This window comes from Dermacentor variabilis, chromosome 9 (assembly GCF_050947875.1).
Source record: "Dermacentor variabilis isolate Ectoservices chromosome 9, ASM5094787v1, whole genome shotgun sequence".
In the NCBI taxonomy this organism is placed as follows: Eukaryota; Metazoa; Arthropoda; class Arachnida; order Ixodida; family Ixodidae; genus Dermacentor; species Dermacentor variabilis.
This window is the reverse complement of record NC_134576.1, coordinates 129,788,342-129,809,765: the sequence shown is the minus strand read 5'-3', so window position 1 is coordinate 129,809,765 and position 21,424 is coordinate 129,788,342. Positions and strand designations below refer to the sequence as shown.

Genomic DNA, 21,424 nt, shown 5'->3' with positions numbered 1-21,424 from the left:
AGTATTCATGTGACATTGACACATGATGCGGCATTCCTAGTTCAAGCAATGAGTTAGTAATAGCTTCTTCCTGCCCCCCTCCCCCCAATCACAATCAAAAACATGAATAGAAAATATTCTATCGGTTTAGCAGGATTTAGTGTTCCTCTAATTGAAGCACTGAAGATTTTAATTGGATAAACTCTATTGAAGGTCCTGCAGGACGCACTTCAGCACGCAGTGGGCGTCTCCCACGTAGGGAATAACAGGGAGGACCTGGCGGCCGCTGCGCGAGCTTGCTGGACGACCCATTGCTGGTCTTGGAGTAGCGGGCTTCATAGGGTTTTTTTCCCGTTTGTCCGCGGTAGAGAGTCCTTCCAAATATAGGAAGCCAACTAGACTTGCATAAGCAGCTCAGTTTATCCAAATGATCCACTGCATACAACCAAATCCAATGACCATACACTGGATTTTATTGACAAAACAACAAGTTTCACCGCTTGGGTAAAAATATATACAGCTTTGGTACAAGGCAGGCCTGTGCAAACAATGATGTACGTCGAGCTTGCGACTTGAATGCTAGTCAACACTAACAAAGCAAAGAAGCAACATTGTTGTTGTAAAAAGACAACACTGTTGTCAAAAATGAATATCAAGAAAGGAGCAAGAGAAAGCAAGACATCGAAACCATCACAAAAAGTGAAACAGAAGTACAATTCACAGAGGGCAATGAACATGTTCGCTACTACCTAGCATTTAACTAAGGCGGGTTAAGTGGCAAGGAGCATAACAATTAAAATCCATGATTTACTGGCTTGGGAAGCACCTAAAGTGGCTAGAACAGAGACTACATCAATAAAAGTGGGATGTTCCTAATACTACACTAGCCTGTTGCAGGGTCGTTCACTTGGGATTTTGAGAGGACAAAGCATTTATGTGCCTCAAGAAATATGTCTGCAAGTGTGATCAAAACCAGAATGACCTTGGCACAAATGCATGTGTACACAAACTCTGCCTTACTAATGACAAGATGGCCATCAATAATCTCAAAATTCTTTGACAGCGGCATCCGCTTCCAGGTTTCCTAAGCCTTTTCATGACACCCATTTGATAGATATTCTACATATTACTGATCAACATAAATTTCTGAACAATGTGTCTGCACTTTAATTATATTTATTCCAAAGCTTAAATACATTTGTCGGCGCAGCCCAGGGGACATTGAGGAGAAACAAACTTGTATATAACTCTATACTGTAAGCAATATTCTTTTCGTTTATTAAGTGATGTCTTGCTTCTTCATGCATAGGAAATGGCCATCGAGAAAGTACAGAGCTTACTGCCACTTTAGATGTCTTCACTTAGCCTTATATACTAGAACTTCAATATAACAAAAACAAATATAACAAATTATCTGATACAATGAGGTAAAACTAAAATTCGTGAATTTTTTTCTACCGACATCTGTGTGTATACTTGTAACAAATATCGGAGTAGCGGAGGTCTTTTCGTGCGGAATATGACTTTCTTATAATGAGGTTTCACTGTAATTAGCAGCTTTTAACATGTGGCTTAAAAATTACACCAACTTCAAAGAAAGAAGACAACTAAAAATGAAGTGTCAGACCTAACTAGCCAGCTGCAGTTACACAAGAAGTTAGACACGCATTCAGGCACAAAGTAAACCTTGCAGAACACGTTTCATGAGAAATGTCTTAGCGTAAAATGCCTTGCATGGCTGTCAATCAAAGCGAGCAAGACCAGCACTGCAAGCCAAGACAGAAAAAGGCCGAAGTCGGCAACTCTCCTGGTTATCATACACTAGGTTAGATAAGAGGCAGTGTAGTATGGCATTTCATTTTGCTAACTAGAAGTATTCAGTCAGTAGATTTGCAAAAGAAAGCGCTCGAAGGACCCTTCCTTATCAATACAATTCTTCGGTACTTCAAACGCAGTGCGAGTGCCTACAATTTCTGGCCTGCCGACCTGCTAGCACTCGCACCTCAAAATAATTTCAACAAAGCTGATCAACAGAGAAATATGCATGGAGAACCGAGAGGGTCTTAAGCTTATCTTCTACCTCAGCCATGATCACATCTACTCTAAAACAGAACATGCCAACCTGACACTTGAAACTTTGCTTGAGCATGCAGCCCTCCATCACAGACTAAGCATCATGCCTCAACAACTCGGTGCCGCTCTCAACCTACGATGGCAACAGCGCCACAAATTGCCTCTGTCTCTTATAAACGGTGGAACTCCTGTCATACAAAATCAAGAAAACACTTTCTAAAAATGAGAATACTGTTCACCACCTGTTAAGAGCCCACAATTTATTGGGGGCTCTTAACACAGTACTATGTTTTGAAATCTATCTGAGTCTGTCTACCAAAAGTGGCAAGCATGTGCCGATGAAAATCTCCAGCCACAAGTGATACTTCGCTAGTGAGCTCATATTAGGAAGCACTGAAATGCAATGCAAGAACATGAGGTTATCGAATTACCAGGACGCCAAATGTTAAGCTACCAACCATGTGCATTAAAGGAATTCCCCAAGAAAAAGAATACTGCTTGAAATGAGTAACAATCAGATCCACGAAGGCTTCAATAATGTACCTAGCATGCAGCCCACACGCACTTTAATTAAACACCGTGAATTCGTGACTTATAGGTCGCTAACAGAAGCCAAAAGCTTATCTTACCTCTCACAACCCACCAATACATGTCAGCATGCAACCCGGCAATCACAGGCTACAGCCAATGACCGTGCTTTGCATGGAAGACTTCCATAGATAACTTGAACTTTTACCTGATACAACAAGAAGCACAAAGCCTCACAGTAGTGACAGGAAGTCCTGCATGATGAATTTGAGAAGCAGGCGGCATGAGAAATAATGAGGAAGCAGGAGATGTGCGCATTCGTGAAATATTTTCGAGGACAAGGCCTTTGATGAGCTAACGAACTAAACCACACTGAAAGTGACATTGCAAAGGGTGACATAGCAGACACCTACAAAAGCTGACGAGACCAAAAGTGGCTTCGGCGAGATTGATAGCAGCAGATGTATTCAGTAGAGAATACAGCACCAGTGATGTGAGCATTGGTGTTGGAGAATATGTGAGAGTGGGAGATGCTCTCTGGCCTAAAAATTCAAAGCCATATAAAAACAAATTTTGACAAACAGTAGCAGTTATATACCACCATAAATGACATCACCAACAGTGGCATTACACAAAGTGTTTACAGAATACAGCCCCCAGTGTTATAACTCACTGGTGTTGGAGGTGGGAGATGCTCCCTGCTTTAAACACCAGAGGTGCACAAAAAAAAGTTACATCAACAAGTGCAGGAACATTGCACTGCCTAAAGTGATGTTGCAAAGAATGACATCGGCGAATGTGTTCGTCTTAATACGGTGCCAGCGTCATCACCTCAATAATTTTGGAGAACTTGCATCAGTCGACTTCCATTAATTCGAACCTGGCAGGACCAATGAACTTGATCGGCTAATCTGGCAGGTCGAATTAAGCTAGATGCAGGAAAAACACACCAAAAAACACCACTGATTCATTTGGCAGTGTTCTCCCAATAGTAACATGCTCCCGAATAAAATGCTTGCCCACTTTTCATGTGTCCAATGGAGATGACTAACACATAGGTGACATTAAAGCCCCTAAACAAAGCAGAAATCTAACGCGCACTAGACATTTTAGCGAGAAAAATGGCAGAAGGCCTCATAAGTGTTGCATAATGGCAGCCGGTTTCCTAAAGTCAGCTTCTCCGCACAACATACTTGCTATGCAGTATAGCATACGAACGCTGCGAAGGCGGTTTTGATATTGCATCCGACTGCACCGCACAGGCAATTTTCGGCCTACTTGTCTTGAAAACAAAATGTGTACGTTAGAATCGGGTAAATATCATCACCATAGGTTGTGAGTTACGGTTATTGCTTGAGAATTTTCATAGGGCAGGCGGAAAATAATTGCTTTTGACGGTAGATGACATGTGCGCAACGCATTCGCTGTCTGTTACGCTAGGCCGAGATGGACGCTGCCACTAAAGGGGTTGCCACTAGTGTTTGTTCAAGTTCGAATTATTCGGGGAAGGTCAATTTTAGAAAAGAAATACGTTAAGTTTGGGCCCATAGAAATACATGGGCACAGGTCAGGGCCTCTGGTTGGGATCGAAATAACCAAAAGATGAAATTAACCAGAGTCGAATTGACGCAAGTCCAGCATGATTGAGGGATGTTCCCTGCCCCAGCACCAGTGGGTTAAGAAACTAATTTGCATAAATGGGAGCAGTTATACACTGGCAAAAGTGACAGCATCAAAAGTGTTCAGGCAAGAATACTGCCGCAGGGCTATCATGTCATTGAAATTGAAGGGTATACATGAATGCAGAGACGCTTCCTACCTTAACACTACAGACATACAAAAAACCAATTCACATAAAACAGGAGCAGTTATTTTCTGGCTAAGGAAGACTCAGTGTCATCATTTCCCTCATCAATAATGAAACAAGTATCAAAAGAAATGATAATTTGTCGAAAAAGAAAGAATGAATAATAAAGAAACATTGTTTCTTTATTACTTTCCACGACCAAACAACAAGGTAGCACTGTAATACTCCAGTCACATGGGACACTTAAGATCAGGATTGATTTTCTTGATTGTGATTAGCTCCCTTCTGCCGTTTATACAAAGGAGCCAATAGTGATTGTGAAATTCGATACCTATCGGGCTCGAATGCGATCTAAAGTGCCCCATGTGGCACTGGTGTAACAGTTGAAAAGACTGATCTTTCGTCTCTTTTTTGTTTTAGTTTTCTCACCCCCCCCCCCCTCCTGTTATGAAAGCATGCAGTTAGTAAGCTTCCAAACCAGTTCCTACCCTTCCAGCAAACAATGCCAATTGACATGAAACTGCATGAGCACATTTTCCACAAGTGTCACGCTGCGTTCATCACAAAATAAGACGAGAGTGTTACTTCAATCTTTACATATAATGAAAATAAATTCATCAACTCCTACTATGCTTAGCAGCAAGGGCTGCTTTGTGCATAAGAAGGAACGCCAATGATACAATGATGATGATGTTTTTCAGCTGATGAGCTGAAAAAATGTCTCAACGCAATGCCTCTTGTCACTGCTAAATCAGCAAGTGATGACTATATTAAAAATGATGGCACAGCATTCTTTAATAGTTAGTAAAAAACTATGCAGCATTTTCAAAGCTGTGCGTTTTCTTCTTGAATGCTATACAGCTCACAAGGGATCTCTCTGGAGCATGAAGTCACATATGACCCCTCCCCCCCCCCCCCCCCCCAGCCTGAACTTCTTTATAAATAAACACGTAGGACCCGGACTTGTTCTGGCCTTCCAAGACTTTTGTGGCAAGCAATGAGGTGGTTGCATAAATGGAAAGAGTACACGAAGCTGCTCACCTAACCATACATGCTTTGTAAAAAAAAAAAAGAAAAGAAAAAGAAGGCAGCAATTTTAACAGCATACAAATGAAAGAATATGTAAAATTCTGCAAGCAAATCTTTATCACAGTCGTGGCGTGGTGGTGCCTTGCATCGGAATAATAATAATAATAATAAAAAACATCTTGCCCGCAAGATTTTGCCAGCAAAAATGTATGTTGTTGCTCTGAGCAGGTATGAGGGCTTTTTCTACCTCACGAGTATATTGAACAAAGCCAGTATGGCCTTCTGTCATGAATTAACTGTGAAGTTTTACTTTTACTACAACATAACAGGAGGTGCTACATTGCCAATAAAATTGTACCAACAATCTCTCGAAGTCTCTTTCACAAGGCAGGGATCCACCGTCTTTTTGACGCCATGCTGTGCTCGGAAAAGCTTGCTGGGAGACCTCGATGTAGCCCCCATTCACATACTGTGAATTGCCTGTCGTCTGAAACCAGCCCAAGAGGGAGCCGGTTGTAGAAGATAGCTTGCACTCATGTTTGCAGCGTGGACTTGATTACACACACGCAAAAGGAAACAAGAAGGCTGGAAGAGTGCTCCTCCAGCCTTGACTAGAGCTCGTCCAGTCTACTAGTTCCTTTCCGTGTGTTATGTATCAAGTCTGTGCCGCACACATGATAGCAAGTTCCAGCAACCAACTACCCCGCCTCCCTGCACTGACTGGTTGTACATAATTCACACCACGCTGAATTCGCAGCACCACCGGGGCTTGTTTAGGCCTTACGTACATTTCCAGTAAGAAAACGTTGCTTGCAGAAAGCAGGTGTTTTAGAAAAAGAACAAGAAATTAAACAAAACACACCCCATAGAGGAGAAGAAAAGTAACAATTTCAAGACCACCTAAAGTTGGGGAGGGGGAGAGGTCACTAACGTCCCAAGCCCCAGTGATCAGTCAGGGCAGTTCATGTCTTCCTCCTCGTCCATCGCCGAGTCGTCGGACGTCTCACAGGTGTGCCTGTTGTTGTTGCTGTCGTTGAGGCAGGCCAGCTCCTGGCCCAGCAAGTTCTCCTGATCTTTGACGAGCTTCTGCGACTGCACGGGCACGAGCCTTGAGGCGGAGGGCGAGGCACGAGGCACCATGGCTGGCAGCTCGAACGGGACGCCCCGGCGTCGGTAGAACAGCATGTACGCCGATGAAGTCACGACGCGAGGGTCTGACACGTCGACGACGCGGCTGTCGTCAAACAGCCTCCAGCCTGAAAGAGCATGCCAGCTAACTGCAACTGCAACGCTAAACCCAACGCTGTATTGTGGAACAGTTATCATTTTTCAGCAAGGAAATTGCGGTGAGACTTGGTTGGTCTACCTTTGTCCTCTAGCTGCTCACTGTAAGACACCCATGCGCCTGCAATCTGAAGTTTCAAATCAAGCTGTGGGGTTTATTGTCTTGAAACGGTACATAGGCTATGAGAGATGCTGTAGTGATGAGCTTCATATTGCCTTTGATCAATTGGGACTCTTTAAAGGGGTCTTGAACCACTGCTCAGGCTTGGTGAAAAAACAGTCTGCGGATAGCATACGCTACTGTGAACATCTCAGCCAATTTTGCTGTTGTACGTGGCGCATGGAGCTTGCAAGCGGAACACGAGGTAACCTATCTCTTAAGCGCTCTCTACAAAGCAGAAGCCTGCTCCTCATTCTCTTCTGGATGCTTTATTTCGCAATGAAGCGGATTCCCATATGCGGCTGCTATTGGCCAATAGTTGAAGGTTTTCGAAGCTTGTGCTGAGCATGCACATTTTTGCAGAACACACAGGCACTTTATTAACTATGGTTTAAGTTTAGACGCAGAACCCAAGCTGCAACAAATGAGGAAAAGCACTAATTGACAAGCAACACAATGTTTTTAGATAACAGCGACTTTTTTAGCGACCTTACTGTTGCCGACTTCACAGGTTTCAGGAACATGACTGAATAAATTTGCCCAATGTAAGTGCCCTTTAGTGTGCTTCGAGAATCGGAAGATTTCCGATGGTATGGTGGGAGATCGGAGATCAAGAAGTAAGACTTCTTCACAAACAAAACTTATATTTCGTAAAGCTTGACGAAAGATTTGTAAAGTTGTAGAATGAGCCTCGATTCAAGATACTTATGGGAAATTCAGGAGAGTTAGCAGGTTTGCTAATGTATCATGACGTCAATAGTGCCTGCGTGCCACCCCTGTGTGATGAGTGCTTGTACAGTGAAAACCCCAAAATTCAAGATCTCTTTAAATTTAAATTGACAAATAGTTCAAACCGCTCTGTTGGTCCCGGCAAAGTCCTATGTATTTGAATAGCGAAAAACTCCAGCGAGTTCAAACTCCAAAAAACGCTTAACGGTTACTTCAAACAAAGGCAAAGGTTTGATCTGTTGCTAGCTGCCGTTGAGGAAAGAAGCACGGGAAGTTGAGACCGAACTGAAGCAAGAAGAGTGGCACATGATCTCTTTTCCGCTCCAGTTTAAACGAAGCAGCAAAGAGCCCCCAGCGTGCGTAAGTTTATGCACACGCACTCCCCTTGCCCCACTCCCTCCCTCCCTCCTTCCTAGAACAACACATTTGATCACATTACTGCTCCCTCAACTACGCCCCTCTCCTAGGGCACGATCGATCACGTCATCTGCAACACTGGGCATGCGGGAGGACAACGCTCATCAAGCCACCATCTTTCTCGGCTCACTGTCGAACATTTTTGCTCACATCCACAACAAACGGCAAGCAAGGCACAATCTTATCATACTTGGACTTTATACGGAACCTAGGCTTTATCCAGCACATGTCTTCGCATGCTGATGGATAAACTTTTTCAATGCGAGCCCAGTGGTAGCTTTGGTTTTGCGCGCTGTATTGCACAACTGACTGGGCACAATATTTAAAGAGACTCTTCTTAGTTCAAACTCCGTTTTGTTCTAGTAAATTTCCAGTCCCCCTTATAGTTCAAATTAACGAGGTTCTACTGTATTTATTTTCTAAGTCCCAATCCATTTCCTAAGTGACTGGGACAAATAAAGGATTCATTCATTCATTCGTTCATTCATTCGCGATGTACACCTCCAGTGTACTGGAACAGAAACTGCTTCACACAGGCAAGTATAACAGTACGTAAATTATTTAGGTAGGCCTTGGCTCTTGGCAATATTTTTCCTATGCTTTAGAGGGCTTAAACCTTCATTTAACGAATATATATATATATATATATATATATATCAAGTTTTGAAGTTCCACCAAAGCTGACAAATCTTTAAGGTCTCCTTATGCTTGCGCTAAACATGCTGCACTGAAAGATGGAAAACAATACTGACCGATCTCGCTCAGGCGTGTGTCCACAGGGTCGACACAGCGTGCGAATGCCGTGTAGTGGCCACCGAGCATGCCACCATGATGGTTGGTGACAGCAAAAAGGTCATATATGGGAGGGGGACCCTCGCTGCTCCCGGGACCACAGTAGTAAGGGCTCATGTTGAGACCACTAGCAAGAAAAAGAGAGCAGGTGTGGGGAAAACTCAAAAAAACTTTAGGGGCAACTTGCAAGAATGTCAAAATGGATTCGACCAGCTGTTAGAAAGAGCGCCTAAACATGTGGATGAGCGAGACTCGTCCTTGGTGCTAATTGAAAAAAAAATAATAATAATGTAGTCATACACAGCACAAAGAGGATTAAAAACAGACATAAGACTGTATAAGGAAACTACATTTTGTAACATCTAATACTGTGTGTTCTTTAATATGTATAGTTATTGTATAGTTAAATGTACATTGTGTAGTTATTTAGCTTGTTTACGCCATTCTAGTTAAGTTTGTGATCATTTTTAGAGTAATTCTCATTGACGTGTAGAGAATCTTGTTTTACAGTTATAACACATTTTGTTAATTCGTTATTCGGGCTAATTCGTTATTCCGGACTCCCAATTATTCAGACGTTCTGGCGGTCCCTGTCGTGTCCGAATCATCATTTGGCGACTGTATTTTTCGAAATCCTGAGGTTGGCTAGTCTCGGCATGCCCTCGACGATGCGAGACGAGAGCAAGAGAGCACTCACTAGACGGGGAACTCCACCATCTTGTCAATCTTGTCGCGGAAGATGGAACGGGTAAAGGAGAAGCGCTTGAGCTGGATGACGAGCACGACGGGCAACCGCCACAGGGAAAACTCCTTGGTAGCCTGGCGATGCTCACGGCAGCCCGGGCAGTACCACGCCTCCTGCGGGTCCAGCACCTCGGGCTCCGTGAACAGCCGCAGGCACTGGTCTAGCGTGATGCCATCTTCCTCTGCGAGCAGGACACGGAAACATGCCGGCAACAGGTGTCACTCAGCAACCACGGCAGCCCCGATTATACAACTGAACCTTAATATAACGAACACGGATTTAACAAATTATCAGATACAACAAAGTAAATCTAAAATAGTCTCACTCATGCCAGTGTGCAAAAAAATATATGCTTATCAAGAATATTGGATATAACAAACCTATGTTTGCGGCTGATAAGACTTCGTTATAATGAAGTTCGACTGTAGGAAGCTGCTAAATGACTTAAAGGAAACTTAAAGGCGAACTGTAAGAAATCTTACACTGCCTAATCTGAGCATAAATGACTAGTGTTTACTACTGAAGCAACGTCGGCAAAGCTGCAGGGCTGGTGACTGTCTAATTGTCTTAGCAGACTTCCAAACAGCACCTACGTATGCAGACGACATGTGGACCTGGTTATTAGCAGATACAACAGGTCCGTTTGATTCTATCTACAGCTAGAGCAATACAGTAGCACAACAACAGAGGAGAAGTGATGAAGCGCTGTGTTTACATCACTTCTATCCATTCATCGTGCTGCCCTTGTGCTCCACTGCACATCACAAATTACTTATTAGCCCTACACTTAGCCCTTATACCACAGACGTACGAATGAAACCAGCACACACTGAGCAAAGACCTCTTTGTCTTTGACATGTAGCAGCCCACTGGCATTGCATTAACATGTGACAAAACTGTGCATTGTAGAGTGAGTGGTGCGGTGTTTAACTGAACAGCTACACATGTAATGTAGGAAAACAAATGCAGGCTCACCATAAACAGACATGTCGCGGTCGTCGTTGGACATTGAGTACTCCTGTAAAATTGCAAATGAGCGAGCACAATGTTACAGCAGGATTACCTTCCGAAAGTTGTTAGCTTTAGCACTTGCAGATGTATGTTAGACAAAGGTCCCCAAAATATACACACAGTTAAGCCTCAATATAATGAAGTATCTATCTCTTTATAACCCCTTGTCCACAGAACACCCGTGTATTTTGAACCTCAATATGGCAAAGTGTTTATACACTATTTTGATATAACGAAATTTCATTGCCACTACAATGAAATACTGAGACAATAAATGGAAAGTTCCACAGCTACAGATCGGCAAATGATTTAATTACATGCGACTGCTTGAGAAAGCAGCTCTCAAATATCACATTGCGCCACCAAGGCGAAGCGGCGTCATGTTCCGCACAAAGTCCAAGTGCGATAAGATCTTATCGCACCCCTTGCACTGTATGCTTTAGGTGCGAGTGAAAGCGTGCAAGGGCGAGCTGAGAATGATGGCAGCTTGAGGAGCGCCATCTTCCCGCGCAAGCAAGGGGAAAGGGGAGGGGGGCAGGGGGAGCAAGCTCGCAGTAACGTGATCAAGTGTACACATGAAGCCACTCTCAAATTCAACAATGATCATTTTTCTCATTCCAATTAGCTTCTTCCGACTGCCGAATTAGTCCAGAAAATTTTGCAGCCCCTTCCGTGTAAGAAAAAAAAAACTCGATCAGCGACGGCAAGTGAACTTATTTGCATGAAAGATCAAATTTCAATGAAACGAAATTTCTATATAACAAAGACAACTGCAGTTTTTACTGACTTCGTTATATCAAAGTTTAATGGTGCAGCCAATAGCCTCGAAAGCAGAGCAAAGCGCAGTCTGAAATGGAGGGAAACTCATCCACTCACAGCTACCACCTCGTTAACTTCTTACTACTTCGTTTGTCCTCTGCACAAGCAAGCTGAAAGCTAAATCAAGTGTAAGGGAATTTCCAAAGCACATCGGTCATGAGACTTCACTCGCAGGGGCTACAGTACCAGTCAACAACCTCCAGGCATAGATTCCAGTCTCTACGTACATTCCACGTTGCTGCACTAGAGCAGTCAGGAAGCTGTCAATGTAGTCAAAAGTATCTGACAAGAAAATAATTGGCTTATAATCAAAGCATACTCAGAGTGGTCCACTGATTGGTCAAAAATGCAGGTCCAGGTCTCTCAGCCAATTGCTTACCACTTCCTTAGACTCGACAAGGACGTAGTTGCCTTGACGCTGGTCGTTCTTCCAGTCCATAGCCAAACGGATCACTCCGCTGAAGTCCAAAGGCTCATTCCCTAACCGGAGATCGGGGAGAGAAAAAGATATAGAAAGCTCATTGGCATGGCCCGAAAACTCCGGCAAAACAGCGGCAAAACAGAAACTTTGCATTAGCTCTAAGCCTTCTCTAAGCTTTCACAAGAGAAAATTGCCCGTCCAGTAGCGATTTGGCGGTAAATGTTTGCGTTACACCGCACCCCTTTAGCTTCGCAGATCATTTTAGCTCACTTGACACACGTCCTGCTTCTTCAAGGAGCTCAGTGAAACTGACACGGGTCTGGAGCAGACTGACGTGACGATGCTTCAGTTCCACCACCCTTTCCCTCCCTCGTAGGCCCATTTGCAGCTGTGCTGCTCTCCTTCCCTTCTTCCCAGCTCTGACTGGCTTTTAAACTACCCACGCTCTTCTAAGCTAGCAGGAGAGTTGCCAAGCTTCTAAGCTCTTTCATCATCTTTCTACCGCTGCCTTGTGACCGGCTTCACACACAGTACACTTTTGTCTACTTTGACACGCCCGATGCTAATGCATCAAAACGAAAACTGGTGGTAATGCAGCCTTGAACGTCTCGCACCAGGTTGTCATGCCATCACTAATTTTAATGGCATCTGCACGGGCCTACTTATATTTTTATTGGTAAACATGGACTACACTGAATTCAAAAAAAGTTGACAGTTAAACTTAAAAGAGTTTCACGAGCTTTTGCTGCACCACAGTTGCCAACCAAAAAAAACAAAAAATATTACTTTGAAATTTGTGACATCAGACTGACGTATGCCAATTACGGGATTTTGGCGCCAAATTCAAGGAATAGAAATTTATGACTTTCATTTTCTCTTCTAATAACCAGCCTATTGCCACCAAATATACAAAAAAATAGAGCTTTTAAATTTTACTTTACCAGTCAACACTGACTTGTTTCTCTGCAGTGTCCCTTTAACGTGTGGCAGCATGACCGCTACCTCCTGCTCTGGTGATGACGACAACGGCTCACAAGCATGTATAGAGAGATAAATAACATGCTAGCATGCCTGGCACGAGCGACTGCATCTAACCACTGCTCAGAAGAGCCTTTGGCACTATGGCTGGCCGGCGCCAATAAATCGCCTCCACAAACCCTCCCTTTTGCTGTTTCGTCATGGCAGTCTTTGGAATCTTTTATTCACCTTGCTGCTTCTGTCGTACCAAAAAATAAATTGCCAAAGTATACCTTGCTATTATGAGTAAAATTTTGTGTGATTACACATGCTGGAGGCACAAATGCCACAAGAGGGTTTAGGAACCAGTGCGAACGTCATGTGCCAACTTGCTACAACGAGTAAAAAAAAAAAAAAAAGTAGCTCAGGCGAAAGTAAGTTAGGGTCACCTCCATTTGTTTCAGTGACAATAAAGGCACTGGAAACCTCGCAATGCTCACCTTCATCTTCAAGGACAAAGTCAGTTTTACTGGCGATGTTTTCGGTGTTCACACTGGTCACCGTGAACATGGCTCCACTGCTGTCTCCGGCACCTTGGCTCACGGCATCGGCCTGTGTCCAAGTTACGGCTACTTTTAATATAGCTCAGGTCACGTGACTATGCTAGCAAACTTCGAAATACCGCCCAAAATCCCTCCAAGTATTGACAACACGAAAAGCCAGATTTTGCCACAAGCCACAAGAAATAAACAATAGTACACGAAAATATGAAGACTACCAGAAGAACTTATCCTTGGCCAAGCTGGTGTTTAGGGTTAGTCGGCATTTAGAGAGGAAAGAAAGAGCATTTAGTGCTTTCTGGTTCGATGATCCCCATAGGAACTGCCATGCTTCACAAGGAACATCAGGCACACATAAAACCACAAGTGAGAACTAATGTAACAAGCCACAGTTCCAGTATCTCTAGTTACATAATTAGTCAGCTCTAGTATAGCGTTCCAGGCTTTTAAGTAGAAGCAATCGAAAAGGCTATTATGGCTACGCTATTATGCATGTCTTGAAGGAGACTTAATTTGAAATTTCATAATATGGATTCGTGTGCCAAAACCACGATATGATTATGAGGCACACTATAGTGGGGGACTCCGGATTAATTTCGACCACCCGGGGTTTCTTAACGTGTATCCAAGGTATAGCACACACGTGTTTTTGCATTTCGCTCCTATCAAAGTGCAGCCGCTGCAGCTGGGATTAAATTCCGCCATCTCGTGCTTAGCAGCGCAACACCAAAACCACTAAGAAACTACAGCGGGCGAGGAGACATTTAGTAGAGCATTCCGCATGATAAATGTATGGCCATTGCCAAATGCCCTGAAGCCATCTGGTATATAGAAATCAAAGCACTTTTGCAGCAATGGTGGCATCTTTTGTTAGGTCTGGCAGCATCAGAACAGATGGCTCAACTCAATAATGATGACAAAATGGTGCCAGTACTTTGTCCTCAATGAGAGACTAAACCAAGCAAAGGCTAGTTTTACCATCTATGTTTTGCTGCTGTGACAAAAAGCAAGTAACTAGGCTGATTTTGGTTCAAAGCAGGCAATCTTGGCCCATTACGTTGTTAATACTAGCCAGGCAAAAGATGTAATGCTAAATCCCAAAGACAGTGCATGCATAGACCGCAAAGCTGATCATGCAATCTGTGCATATGCATTTTGGACCCGCTATTTTATATAGCATACATGAGAACTTTGTGTAAACTACAAAACTCTACTTATGTATATAGTGCCACAGATCATCACTGGTTCTCCCTGAAGTTCCACAAATGTCCCCATGCCTAATGACACATCTTGGTTGCTCGGCGAGGGTAGAATACAGGCAAGTGATATTCAAGCCGAGCCGAGCACTCACGTGAATCTCAACTTCCTGGTTAGTGTCAGCCACCTCATTGTTGCAGGCAGCTGCGGCCGTGGCTGCGTCCAACGTGCGCTTGCTAGACTCCACGGGTGGTTGGAAGACATTCACAGAATGCCTGAACAAAAAGAGTAAAACAAATAAAAGCAAATAATAATTGGTCAATATAGGCTGCACAGAGTAGCAAAACTGCATTATGCATGTAACAGTGCTCACGGAATGAAATGTGACAGGGAAATTTTGAAGTAGGACATCGAATGCAGTTACTTGAGAGTGCAATGTCACTCTGCTACGCATTTGGTCTACAAAGGTGGCATGGACAACTGATCCAAGCACAAGAGCGAAAACTGCGCCGATGTAACACAAATTGGAGACGAGGGAAACAAAAGGATGCATAATGATTAGGCATAAATTCCACGAGCATAGTACTTGCATTGTTGTTCTAACTTCACAAAATGATTTTGCAGTTACAGCCACTCTTTTTTAATTAAAGTTTCACAGCAATGTCGCATCTTTGGATCCACATTGTTTACACTGAGCAAGGTTGTCTGCTGGTTAGTCCAGACTTCTTGTCGACGACAGCCACTGAAACCGGCTTAAGACTGTACAGAAACTCACTGCTCTGTTGACTAGCCGCACTTATGATGGTTAGATTTTATTACTTCTAAAAAAAACCAAGCAAGAAACAAATATATTTTTTATAGTGCGGTTTAATGTCCGAAAGCAACACTGAGGCTATGAAAGATGCCATAGTGGGCGGGGAGCCAGATTAATATCAACCACCTGGGGTTCTTTAATGTGTATGTAAGTCTGGGTGCATGTGTGTTCTTGCATTCTGCCCCCTTCAGAATGCCGCCCAAGTGCCTGGGATTGAACCTGCGACCTCATGCTTAGCGGAAGAATGCCACAGTCACTGAGCCGCTATGACGGGTCAAGGAAACAAGGATGCCAAGCGTTCTACTGAATGAAGATGTTAAAAAAAATTATTTGTAATGAAAGAAACCAAAATAGTAATATGCTGGAAATCCGCCTTAAAATTGCTAGAACAAAAAAAAAAAAAAAAAAAAAGAAGAAGAAGAGTAAAGGTCAGCGCATTGCACAGCTACTCTGACAAATTGGAGAAATAAAACTTGCAGATTAGCTGCATAGCATGATGTCACGGAAGTGTGGCATGGCTCCTGTCACATTCAGTGCAAGCGAAAAAGAAAACTTCACCAAATTCCGCTGACAACAATCACCTCGGAAGGCAAGATTGAGACACGTGGCCAAGTTTTCAAATGTTGCTGGGCAACGACCATCGACAAACGTGGTCAAACAGGAAAAGTAAAAAGTGTTGTCTGTTACTCTTTTTCTAGCACTACACATCTCAGTGCTCTTTGTTCACAAACACGCTGGTTGTGAAAACGCATGAAAATTGGGTAAAAACGTACCTCGAATGAGCCTCCATGAGACGGCAGAGGTTTTGGTACGTCGCCTGGGATGCAGGCATGCTCAGCACGAAAGGCAGGCCTACCAGCTCTGGGTAGAACTTGCAGGCACTCTTATGCTGCTGCCAGTGGTTGGTCTGGCACGTCCTGCACACCGGTACATTAAGATGTTCACTGCACTTCTCCTAAATTGCCGAGAGGTTGTTTAGCAGAAAACAAAATTGGGTGGAAAACGTCCCTGATGTCTGTCCATGTAAGCAAAGCTTCCTTAGTTTTGCAAAACGGGGCATTGAAACAAAACGCCTGGTGTGTACAATGTACAAGTCTCCTCAATATGTATGTACAGATTAGGGCCTGCTCATGGTTTAAGGTCATTCCTTCTGGTTCTGCAACCGTCTGGATCTTACAAGGGGGTGCCATTCACAACTGAGAGAAAAGGTATTCTGCAGTCTGATGAAGTCAGTTGCCTCTTTCTGATTGGTCAGTAGTTCAGAGTACCTTCAACCAGTCATTTGCAAAGTGCAACTGGTCTTGCTACTGCAAAATGAAGTTGTGGTGATGATTTCCATGCATTTAAATTGCTTGCTACTTTTTGCATGCATCATAAATCACATTGAGTGAACTAAGAGAACATATGTAGCGCACAACCTTTACTCAAACACCACAGTCGGCCACCGCTGGTTACGTATTCATGAATGGTAAGGGCACGAAAAGAGTGCAGGATGTGTGGTCGGAATTAGGCAGTGTGTAAGCCAATAGAAGATCAGCGTGTCAGACCTCGGTGTGCAGCTGCACAATCGATAGGGGTTAGAAGGAGAAACGGACACCAAAGTGTGAGAGTGATGCTAGGAAAGCCTCGCTTTAAAAAAGGCACAGGGACACAACTGACAAATGCTAGTTCTAAAGACCAACTACCTTTTTAGAGTAACCCTTTCAAAAAGAGCTGATGTGAAAAGGCAGCACAATAAATTAAAAGTAGAAGCAGCACTTCATCACTATCACTGTGTTGCTAAGGGTGAAATCCCACGGTTATACCATGAGAAACAGGGCGATAAGCTGTGTATAGGCAAACAAACATGACATCAGGCTTCTTGAGCTCTAGATCTCGGAGATGTCAGTGAGAAGCTCATAAACCTTCGTGCTGAAGATCAAAGGAGCATCCAAAAGAGCTTCTTCTAGTTCCTGTAGTAAATGGAAGTACAACTGTAAATGAAGATGCCAAATGCTTTGTTGGCACTTCAGAGGTTGAATGCCATCAACTGAGAAGCTAAAGGAAGTGCATACAAAGAGACATACTGATATAATGGCAATGCCACTTCATTTCTTCAAATGCTCCCATCTTGTGCTCGAGTCTGGAATTCGGCATTTACAAATGGCTGCCAGTACGTTTGATCAGGCAAGTGTAAACTTCGGGCACCGACGCATGCTCACCCCACCTTATGGAATGTGTCTTGAAAACTGTATCCTCATTTGAAGCACCGAGCCCGAGCGAATTTCTTTTTCACGAGTATCTTCAACCAAGACGTAGCTTAGGAACAAGGCAGCGCTGGACGTCCTAACAGCGGTTCTTATTAAGTAGGGCTGTGGTTGTAAGGAGTGATACACTCATTACTTTGTAACCAGTTGAGCTTCGACGTGCCCTCCAAACTCTAGATAAAGAAAAAAAGCCTTCTCATTAAAACTGATGATGTGGCGGAAATTCTGGACCATAAGGTATGTGCATTGTCATCCTTTATTTTAGAGTTACTGTATTTTTTGATGCTGGCAACAAATTTGGCACGAAAATACACAAATTGGCTGCTTTCGAGTGCCGTGCTGGCTCCTTTTCTTTGGGTACCCAATGGCAACCCTGCTGGAGATGCGATTTGCGTGGTGCGTGGAGCTATGTGCGTGGTGTCCAGTGATGACAAACTGCCAGTGCTTGCAGGAAAGCTTTTGGCACTCACAGTACGGCAAATAATGGCCTTCGATATTTGAAGGTGGTATCCAAGACTGGGGGATGAGATATAGACATCACCTATTGCAGTTTTGGTTTCATACTCGATTCTAACTTGCATGTCATACTTTGGTTTTCTAAAAAAAAGTATGTACTTTAGAATCAAGTAATACGGTAATATGAAAATTTCATCTCAATGTCCGCTCCTCCAAGTCAGACCCCCTCCTAACTTTCTGCAGAGAAAAGTTTGACAACTACGTGCCCTAGCATAGGATAGGAATAACTTTAATAAAGTGCCGGCAACCGATGGTTTAACGTGCCCTACTCCTCACCGATTACAGTAGCCCACACGGAAGCACCGGGTGCAACGCTTCAGTTTGTCCTCTTCAGCCACGCACTCCTTGCCGCAGGATGAGCAGGTGTTCGCCAGGGGAGGCATCAGCGCTCTCTGCATACAGAAGACGAAGACGTCGTTGCAGCTTGTCCAAGCTAGCGAGGCATGCTGACATCCAGGCCATAATGGCAGCGTGCATCTAAGGTCAAATATTAGCAAATGCTTCTTGTTCCTCGCAAGTCAAGACACTGGTCAGGAGTGGGAACCACATATACTTTGCAAGCTTCTAGAAGCTTTTTTTTTTATTTCTTATTACTACAAGTACCCTACTGGCTCCAGTTGTTTGAGTATTGGAGTATTGCATGAAGGGCTTACAGTGTGCAAGTAAATGCTGAAGCCTTAGAAGCATATAGAAACAACAAAGCAACACCGTGATTAGGCTAGAACATAACAATACAGTAAAACTTTGTTTTAAGCTTAAGCATACATTTATAAGACGCAGACATCGGCGAGAAACATACTAACTTTATTTCGTTATATGTATGATAATCTAGCTTTGACTGTAGTACTAGTACTATCAAAATTAGTAAACAGTACTGATTAATTAATCATTGGCCAATGGGGCTTAACAGCATAAAGCAACACTTAGGCTACGAGAGACACCGAAATGGCGGAGCTCCAGATTAGCACCTAAATCTGAGTCCGCTAAATGTTTTTGCATTCCACTCCCATCAAAATGAATGGGAAAGGATAAGCAAAACCAAATCTTTTTGATGTGGCAATCCTCACTTGCTGCCCTAAGAAAAAATAATACTTGCCTGCACAACAGCCACCTCCACCACTCGCTCCCGCACCGCTTCCTTGTCCAGAACCTCGAACCTGGTGAAGAGGCGCAACAACAGAGCAATCTAAGAACACTCTGCAGTGTTTTGTACGTTACATGGCACGCCAAGCTTTCTAAACAGCACAGATGCCACAATTGGCCCTAACCAAACCTAAGCAAGTGCTTGTTATTGAAGTACTAAAGCGCCATACAGACGACACAAGAAGAGACACGGTCGAGCGCTCATCCGTGTCTCTTCTTGTGTCGTCTGTCTGGAGTTTTAGTACTTCAGTAACATGCAACAACTAGCCCAACAAAAAGTTCTAACCAAGCGTTTAGAGAATAATGTCCAGCACTGAAGTCCCGTGTCAGTCTTTGTCACAGATGTACCACAAGTCACTTCAATGTGTGCTACAGTTACATGGGTGAACCCACAGCTTTTGTGACACATTAACCATATAACCAGCACCTGTTTAATTTAGGTAAGAAATGTTTGTAGTCGGAGACAGTGGTCATTCAAAAGTGTGGAGAAAGTTGACTCTTGTTACAATGGGCCCTGATAATCCGACAGAAAATGTCCGTTTTATCCGAAGTCCGTAATATCTGAAACGCCTCACTTCGAAAACGTTCGTCGTGATGTCTTACCAAATATACTTCAAAGAGTGAGTGACAAACGTACAAAGTAAAAAAAAAACCAAGAAAAAACAAGTCGCAGTTTCGCCCGAAAGGCAAAGCGTCGATTGTGATAGCAAATGAAGATAAGCGTGGCAGCAGCAACGAGTGAATTGACCTTCGTGCTGTCTCTCCTTTCAATGCAAACTAAACATCAAAAGCACACTGCACAGGAAGCTACCGGCACTGGGCACACTTTGTCCACATTGCAGATCGCTTTCAAGATATGGCGGCCGCGCTGTAAGCAGCAGCCACTGGAGTAGAACCCCTCTGTTTTGCCTCACCCCCCACCCCCGGCCGCCCGCCCGGGCCTAGCGTGCGACAGATGGCGCATTTTTGCCCCGCCTTTCTCCCTCATGCAGAGGGAGGAAGGCAGAGAAGGCGTATGACATATGCATCGCACAATCCTTCGGCTTCGGTATGGGAGAACACAGGGATGGAAAAATTTGGAGGCTAGACGGTGGCAGATGGAGAGAGTGTCTACATTAGTGAAGTTCGCCTCCTGAACGGGTTTGCAGCATTGAAATATTTCAATTTCGGCTATTAATGAACCAATTTGAAAAATTTTTGCGGTAGAACGCTCCCTAGAGGGTACGTAACAAATTACAGCATATAACCTCAATTTGCTGTGTGGCCTGGTGAGGGGCTTTTTAAAGGCCAACTGCAACAAAATTTTGGACTGAAAAAAAAAAAATTTAAGAGCAACCACCTCGATGGTCCGAATAAATGTTTTCTCTCTCTCTAGTTTCAGATTGTGTAGATAAGTTGCAGCCTCTGTGCAAAATTTAAGTAAGAATTGGAAGTCATGAAAAGCTAGGAAAAATAGATACTGAAACTGATACTAACTGATAAACTGATAAAACTGATAACTGATATATGACTGATATAACTGATAAACTGACAAAAGATACTAATAGTGAAACCATTCACCATTATTGCTCATCAGAAATGACGAAATGTTAAGAAGCAGTGCAGTACTTCGGCACGAACTCGGAGACCGGGCAATGCCTGCGGTGTACTGCACATCTCGGAGGCCATGTTTTAAGACCTGCATCATATCTGCATCATATTTACTACACATCTGAGTCCTCTATAGCAGTGTTTTTAAAAGCTCTTAATAAAAAAAAAAAGAATTTCACAACTACCAGCTCTACAGCATTGCCAAGATTGCTTCAGTAATATATACCACCGATTTATACACAATTTAGCATAAGTAAAATTTTGTGTAAGCTGCATTACAAATGGAAAACAAAATAATTATTTATTTATCCCAGTATTCACTACACTCGCCCAACAGTTGAAAATTGAGATGGGCGTGCACTTCATTTCACTTACAAGCAAGACTTTGGGACACTTACGCAAAGATTTGGTCTTTCGGGGTCACACCAATGAGGCTTTCTTCCCTGCCGTACACTTTGTAAATTCTCCGGTTGTAGACCTCCAGTAAGCGTAGCTGAAACCACCATTGAAATAATGCAGTTGGGTTCCAGTTGCATGTAATGGATTTGTGTTCACAATAAAGAAGGATAGAAAAAACTATTTCACCTCGTATGTCTTTGTTCTAGTC

General features: G+C 43.4%; 1 protein-coding gene across 1 annotated transcript in view; it reads right to left on the bottom strand.

Moving 5' to 3' along the window:
* Window positions 1-5,298: 5,298 nt before the first annotated feature.
* LOC142557494 (ubiquitin carboxyl-terminal hydrolase 19-like) overlaps window positions 5,299-21,424 on the bottom strand; it is a 37,954-nt gene continuing 21,828 nt past the window's right edge. Inside the window, exons 15-25 of the mRNA XM_075669389.1 lie at window positions 21,216-21,310; window positions 19,181-19,241; window positions 18,361-18,476; window positions 16,096-16,239; window positions 14,663-14,783; window positions 13,252-13,363; window positions 11,753-11,853; window positions 10,519-10,561; window positions 9,496-9,724; window positions 8,759-8,925; window positions 5,299-6,672 (exon numbers count right to left, since the gene is read on the bottom strand). Of these exons, the coding sequence (XP_075525504.1) occupies window positions 6,365-6,672; window positions 8,759-8,925; window positions 9,496-9,724; window positions 10,519-10,561; window positions 11,753-11,853; window positions 13,252-13,363; window positions 14,663-14,783; window positions 16,096-16,239; window positions 18,361-18,476; window positions 19,181-19,241; window positions 21,216-21,310 (1,497 nt within the window). The 3' untranslated portion in view covers window positions 5,299-6,364. The remainder of the gene's footprint in view (window positions 6,673-8,758; window positions 8,926-9,495; window positions 9,725-10,518; window positions 10,562-11,752; window positions 11,854-13,251; window positions 13,364-14,662; window positions 14,784-16,095; window positions 16,240-18,360; window positions 18,477-19,180; window positions 19,242-21,215; window positions 21,311-21,424) is intronic.